The sequence below is a fragment of the Pyrus communis genome, chromosome 5 (assembly GCF_041283825.1).
Source record: "Pyrus communis isolate YQ-2024b chromosome 5, ASM4128382v1, whole genome shotgun sequence".
Classification (NCBI taxonomy): Eukaryota; Viridiplantae; Streptophyta; class Magnoliopsida; order Rosales; family Rosaceae; genus Pyrus; species Pyrus communis.
In genome coordinates, this window is record NC_142569.1 from 15,784,567 (window position 1) to 15,792,346 (window position 7,780).

Below are 7,780 nucleotides of genomic sequence, written 5' to 3' on the forward strand. Positions count from 1 at the left end.
TGTTTCCGCGTAAAATCCATTCAAAAAATCTCCTAATTAACTTGTTCCCATAAATTAATTTCCCCACCACTTATTTCCTTTTCCTTGCGCCCACCAACAACACACACACCCTTTTTCTCTTTGGTAGACCAGAAATTTTTCAGCACATGAAAATGCCGTGTGTCGCGTCAGAATTCACGGGCTTTCCCGCTCATTCCAGCCGTGCAGATTGCACAAGAGGAAAAACTTTTACGCGGTTAAGGCGCGGCGCCACCCAAGTCCCAACTGGACATGGGCAATACAATCAATTCACCAACCCAAATATGCAAATTTTCATACGTGTTGCAGCCCCATTGGTCCACATCGTTATTTGCCATGTGGGCCCTCCACCGCTATGAGTGTGTATTGTATTGCTTTCTACTGTAGCAGACTGAAAATGACAAATTATATGGCCACTCGTGTAGGTTTTGGACCTTGGCTTGCTTGCTTGCTCTTTAAATAAGTCGTAGACTGTTACCTCTTGCCATATTGAAGTGTTTTCTTCTGTAACCTTCTCTGTAATTGCACTGGGCTCTCGAGCACTCATCTTCTCCCCCCGTTGTTTCTTCTTCGATTTCTCTTTTCGATCACCACCATCTTCTCCCAAATGCTGCTCAAGTTTCTAGCTGCTGTTGTTTTGGTTCTGGGTCTTGTCAGTGCCGAGGACCCTTACCGATACTTCGACTGGAACGTAACATATGGTGACATATATCCCCTCGGTGGTGCTCGTCAACAGGTTTTCAAAACATTTATTCTCTGATCAGCTGTGATCATGATCCTCGATCATGTCTTTCAACTTGATAAAATGTTTATGTTTTTATATGACTAACTGTTGTATAAACTTCAAATTTTTGTTGCAGGGAATTCTTATTAATGGTCAGTTTCCGGGGCCGGAAATCTATTCTGTAACCAATGACAACCTCATTATCAACGTCCACAACAGCTTGCCGGAGCCTTTCCTTATTTCATGGTCCGATTATTTTCTTCCAGCTCTTTACCGTACATTTTCTTTTCTATTTTTCATTTTTTCCCGGCCACCATTGTCATCATTTTTTTTGGTCGGATATTTTGTCATTTTTTTTTTAAATTCATTGGTAGCTAGAAAAGTTTTTTTTTTTAAAATGGGATTAAAGGATGTTTTCAAGAATACTCTATTTTCAATCACTTTCATGGAAACTAAATCTTCTAGTTCGAGCAATTGATAAATTTGATATATTATTTACACATTTCGTACATGCACAAAAATGTTATGGCTAAATCTTGACTGGTAATACAAGGCGAAAAAACTAATTAAATTATGTAATCGCAAGAATATTTATTCTCTAATTAGTAAAGGATATATAGTCTAATTTTCTTCCCAAAATATAATATTACACTACTATTTTTTGTTTTTGTTTTAATTTTAATTTTAGAATATAATCACAAGATAGTGAGATAAGAGTCTAAACAATAAACATGCACATGAACATAAGTCGCGATCATTTTAATGCCCAGAATTTATTTTGTCAAATCGCCAGCTTTTTATTCAAAAGTCCAAACAATGTGTGGTAGATATTTTTTTTTTTTTTTTTTCAAATACATAAATCTATCCATAGGTTTTTCTACATTTTTCTTTAATTGGTTTGGGTTTTATACGACTATATATGTCACGTAAGATTAATTGTCACGTAATCTTGCATGTGGGTGGACAATGACAAGTCACAACATGACATGCATATTTTATAATCAATATTACACGGGGTTTGTTGCTGGCATTTGCAATTTGACATCTATAGCCGTTAGCCACACGCATTTATTTAATTTTGGTCAAGAAAACCAAACTCATAAGGAAACTTTTATTGACTATTTCCAAATTCTCTCCACTTTGTGATTAGACGGTACTCAATTCCCTCTTGTCTAGCCTATGTTGGGAGTTCTTTAATTGATTGTAGATGGAATTTCAGTTGTTGACGTAGCAATATTAAGTTCAGTCGTTCATGCGCGCATATAAATTGATCTAAGCTTACACGAATTTTAGTTGTAGATACATATAGGGTTTACAATGCATTAACGATCAGATCAAGATTCATGATTGGTCGTAAAATGAGTTAAGTAATTGCTAGACTTTTGAAGTAAAACAATTTCGATTTGAAACTTAATTGGTAAATGGGGAATTTGAAACAGGAATGGAGTGCAACAAAGGAGAAACTCATACCAAGATGGAGTGTATGGAACCACATGCCCAATCCCACCAGGCAAGAACTTCACCTTCACACTACAAGTGAAGGACCAAATTGGAAGCTTTTACTACTTCCCATCTCTTGCCTTCCAGAAAGCTGCCGGTGGCTTTGGAGCCATTAAAATCCTCAGCAGGCCCAGAATCCCAGTCCCATTCCCAGAACCAGCTGGGGATTACTCCATTCTGATTGGAGATTGGTACAAAACTGATCACAAGGTAATGAAGATTCAAATTTATAACGTCTTTCAATAACTGAGAATATAGATACTACTAAACTAAGAGCAAGTTGGTATTTCCGTATATGGTTAGGTGAAACTGTAGTTTATTGAATTTTTTTACCCTAATATTGCAGGTATTAAAGGCCATTCTAGATCGTGGTCACAGGCTTCCCTTCCCAGATGGTGTTCTAATCAATGGACGTGGACCAAGTGGTACAACTTTCACATTTGAACAAGGTAAATTTTTGCTACACCATCTAAACTCTTACAGTCCATTGTTTTTTTTTTAATATTTTACTGCTTTACATTTTTCCATTTTTTGAGCTTTTTTTTTTTTTGTCTATTTTCTTACAGGTAAAACCTACAGGCTTAGAATATCAAATGTTGGGCTCCAGAACTCTCTGAACTTCAGAATCCAGGGACACACATTGAAGCTGGTTGAGGTTGAAGGAACGCACACTCTCCAGACCACTTACGAGTCACTTGATATCCACGTGGGACAGTCCTACTCTGTGCTCGTCACAGCAGATCAGGCCCCTCAGGACTACTACATTGCTGTGTCAACTCGTTTCACCAGCAAGGTCCTCACCAGCACTGCAATTTTTCACTACGGTAACTCCGCCCGTCAAGTTTCCGGCCCAATTCCTGGTGGCCCCACCCAAACTGGCTGGTCTCTTAGCCAGGCCCGCTCCATTAGGTATGTGACTTTTACCATATCTAGCTCATTACTAGGTTGAATCCATTTATATAAGTGAATCTCGTCTCTATTAGTTATGTAGTATAATAATCTATACGATAGTATCAATTGAAAAGCTCTCACCAGTCTCGCACCATTAGGTAGCATCTAATCCACTTTATACACTTGGGTTTGACAAGACATCCAATTTACCATCTTCCGTTCTACTAGAGATGTGCATTAAGCAGACAATCTATAGTATTGGATCAATGAAATGTGTCATTTAATTAAAAGGATTCCGAGTCCGGATCCATGCTTCATTTGTAGTTGTTGTGCCCCTATCTAACATCTATATTTTGGACATTTTTCAGGACTAATTTGACAGCAAGTGGACCAAGACCAAACCCACAAGGCTCCTACCACTATGGTCTTGTGAATGTGAGCAGAACAATCATGCTACAGAGCTCAGCAGCTCAAGTAAGTGGGAAGCAAAGATATGCAGTGAACAGTGTATCTTTCATCCCTGCTGACACACCATTGAAGCTTGCGGATTACTTCAAGATTGATGGAGTTTTTAAGGTTGGAAGCATCTCAGATTATCCCACTCACCAAAACATGTACCTTGACACTTCAGTCATGGGTGCTGATTTTAGGGCTTTTGTTGAGATTGTGTTTGAGAACAAGGAAAACATTGTGCAAAGTTTTCACTTGGATGGTTACTCCTTCTGGGTTGTTGGGTAAGTACACAGTAATAATAATAATAATATATATATATATATATATATATATCTGCATAATTCAATGAGTTTAAAGATGGTAAATTTGATTAGTAATTCTCACATTTTTTTTTACTTGAATTTCAGAATGGATGGAGGTAAATGGACACCAGCTAGTCGGAACGAATACAACCTTAGAGATGCAGTTTCAAGAAGTACCACACAGGTTAGTTGCCCTAATGATGCTAAAAATTGGTTCAACGATATACAAAAAGTGAGAAGGGTGAACAATAAGAGTGAATCGTATTAAATTCCGGCTATACTCTTCACATATTTAAATGTGGTATAATCAAGGTAGGAAGTAGAGCATGAACATAACCCTATCATATAACAATATAATCTTCATTTGTATTTTGAAGCATATATTATATATAACCGGCACATACAATAATTCGTGTTACACGTGATTAAAGTTTTGGTTTTGATTATGTGACAGGTGTATCCAAAGTCATGGACTGCAATATACATTGCTTTGGACAATGTTGGTATGTGGAATGTGAGGAGTGAGTTTTGGGCGAGGCAATACCTTGGACAACAATTTTACCTACGAGTTTACTCGCCTGTGGAGTCAACTAGGGATGAGTACCCAATTCCCAGAAATGCCCTTCTTTGTGGTAGGGCTGCTGGCAGAACAACCAGACCTTAATCAACAAGCTGCTGAGGATGATTATACACAAAATTGATTAACCATTACAATTATATAAATTAATCACATTCTTTTGCTACAGAAATTGTAACATTTATACTTTGGCAATAAAAATGAAGCTTTCAGTTAATTCTTTGGCATGTAATTAATCTGTGCTTCATGTATTAAAAGCCAAGTGGAACAAACATATTGTAGTTTATTTATCATTATTAAAGAAGAAAAATAAAGAAATTTGATTGCAAATTGGTGAGGACAAATAAACAGGCCACTGTCCTCCTTGATTGTGTCAGACAACTATGGACTTAAGTATCATGTGTTTACAAAGTAATCACTAATAAAACAACCAAATTCGTTTAGTACTATGCGTTTACAAAGTGATCAGTAATTAAACATTAATTTGTAAAACCCTAATCTATTTTATAATATGGGTCTCGCTTTTATTAAAGATATGTTGCATATGATTGTGTCTCAAAGCGTTGAGTTAGTAACTATTACTACTTAAACAAAATCGAACACGTGAGCGAAGTGTAGTGCACCATAGTTCTTATCATCATATTTAACATGAAGTTCATGATTATTAAATACTTAACGAAGCAATTAAATATTTGGCCAATGCTCAAACCGGCCATAGGTAAACACAGTATGACAAATCCAAAGCATTTGCATGCATATTCTAAAGCATTTCCATGCATATAAATTCCCCTTTCGATCTTAATTGATTCGAAAGGGAAAGTGAAGCTTTCACTAACATTAAATTTTTTGGGTACACACTGTTTGATTAACTTAATTATTTCTTTTAGTTATATCTAAATCTCTCATGGCAAACAAATCATGGGTTGTTGTTTCTCTGGTCCTCTGTGTGGCTGTAGCTGTTGTTAGTTCATCAGACCAGGTGCGCCACTAATCTTCGTACTAGGTGACTCAACGGGACGTTGGAACCAATAACTTCTTGCCCACCAGCACGGCTAGGGCTAACTTTCCACACAATGGCATTGACTTTCCTTCCTCAAAACCCACTGGAAGGTTCAGCAATGGCCTCAATAGTGCTGATTTTCTCGGTTAGTATATACAGTTATTCTCTAGACAGAACGTCTATGTCTTTATCTTTATCGAATGATATGTCAATAATAAAATGAACCCTAAACCCTGCATGGATTATAAAGCTTAACTTAACCCATTGCTTTTCTTGTGGTGATCATAGCTCAGATACTCAGTCTCAGGAGAAGTCCGCCACCTTTTCTTTCTCTTAAAGTTAAATCTCTTCGCAAGAAGAGGTTTAATGGAGTTAACTTTGCTTCTGGAGGGTCAGGCCTTCTTGACATTACTGGAAAAACATCGGTGCATTATTCAGAAAATTGTTATCTTTGTAAGCATGAGATGTTGGAAAAGAAACATTTTTTTACAGTTTTCTCATTTTCTTGTTTCAGCTGAGTCTAATGAAGTTTGGAACACCAGAGAAAACTCCGCTTGCTGCCCCATCCATCAATCAAAAAAATGTTGTGTCATTAACAGAGCAGATACAACAATTTGCTACCGTCAAGAGAAATCTTACCGCCATAAAAGGGAGGAGGAAAGTAACTAAGAAGTCTTTGTTCTTCATCAGCATTGGTAGCAATGACCTTTTCGTAGTTTAGCTGAGCCCTGTATTGAAATTGCAGAATTTAATTGATCTTGGAGCGAGGAAGTTTGGCATCATTAGCGTTGCCCCGATTGGATGCTGCCCGTCTCAAAGGATTCACAACACTACCAGCGGATGTTTGGAGGATTTGAACGATCTTGCAGTAGCTTTCCATGGAAGGTTGGATGCCTTAATGTTCAAGCTGAGCTCAGAATGTAAGGACATCAAGTATGCACTTGGGAATGCATTTGAGATGACAATAAATGTCATTCAGAATCCTCTTCCATTTAGTAAGTCAATACTCTGTCAGTTCAGTAATTTCTCATTTTGTACATTTTCTTAAGGCCCGTTTAATAACTATTTCGTTTTCTGTTTTCATTTTGTACCTTCTAAAAATAGTTATTACCAACCAACTTCCAAACAGTTAGCAAACGAGACCCTGCAGCTAGGAGTTGAAGGAAAACGCACAATCTAATTACCATCAAATTCCTCTTTATTTTTTAGATTTTACACAAGTGGAAGCTGCACGTTGCGGAGCTGGGAAGCTCAACGGTGAATCCTTCTGCAGTCCGTATGCCAATCTTTGTTTGAATCGCGACAATTACTTGTTCTGGGATCTATATCATCCAACAGAGGCTGCTTCTAAGTTAGCAGCTGTGACCCTCTTCAATGGTGGACCACAATTCGTAACCCCAATAAATTTTGCTCAGTTGGCCATGGCTTAATGGTACAGAGTAACCATTTTGAAGTGATAACTGTATCCATGAGAAGAAAACAATTGGAATTGAATTGACAAGTTACGTAAGCAGATTTTTAAATTTTCTGCTTCTTCAAACTCCAATCTGTAATGAACATGTTTTTATTTGCAGGAATCATATGACATGATCAATGAATTTCTAATTAAGAATACAATTTCTTGTATACAAGAAGTGAAAATAAACATTAAAATATTTGATATGTGGCTTCATTCAGTGAGTCATGCCAGTTAATTAGAACAATTAATTGGGCACAATAAAGTTTCAAGAAACATTGGAAAACTTGTATACAACTATCAATGAAACAAATTCTTAACCAAAAATCTGAAAGTTGCCTGCAAAGTAAATGTTTTGAGTTTCTCACGCATCGTGTTGATAACTTGGTACACAAGTTGTCACATCCCGGCCCGGGCGGAACCACTTTCCGGGCCCCACTCCACCGTAGCACGATATTGTCCACTTTGGACCTCGACCACGCCCTCACGGTTTTGTTTTTGGGAACTCACGAGCAACTTCCCAGTGGGTCACCCATCATGGGATTGCTCAAGCCCCCTTCTCGCTTAACTTCGGAGTTCCAACGGAACCCGAAGCCAGTGAGCTCCCAAAAGGCCTCGTGTTAGGTAGGGATGGGAATATACATTTAAGGATCACTCCCTTGGGCGATGTGGGATGTCACACAAGTTATCTTCTCAGAATTAAAGTATTGAATACCAGATTAGGTGTTTCCTCTTCTTCTTTTTTCCTGCATGAAGGAGTAGAAAACAAGGGTCAGTGTTTTCGTAGTTGGCCTTCTAGGTATACGATGAATGCATAGGCAGAGTTGTGCAGTTTTCATCAATATTTTGCGGATCTCCT

The 7,780-nt window shown here is 37.7% G+C and overlaps 1 protein-coding gene and 1 pseudogene across 1 annotated transcript; both read left to right on the plus strand.

Moving 5' to 3' along the window:
- The first annotated feature begins 411 nt into the window (after positions 1–411).
- Positions 412–4,795, plus strand: LOC137725679 (L-ascorbate oxidase homolog). The gene is made up of 8 exons (XM_068464449.2): positions 412–754; positions 879–988; positions 2,182–2,452; positions 2,589–2,691; positions 2,809–3,151; positions 3,502–3,867; positions 3,994–4,072; positions 4,343–4,795. Exons 1-8 carry the CDS (start codon positions 626–628, stop codon positions 4,550–4,552), a joined length of 1,611 nt encoding a protein of 536 aa, XP_068320550.2. The 5' UTR covers positions 412–625; the 3' UTR covers positions 4,553–4,795.
- A 574-nt stretch (positions 4,796–5,369) lies between these two features.
- Positions 5,370–6,895, plus strand: LOC137724426 (GDSL esterase/lipase At5g55050-like; annotated as a pseudogene).
- The last annotated feature ends 885 nt before the right edge of the window (positions 6,896–7,780 follow it).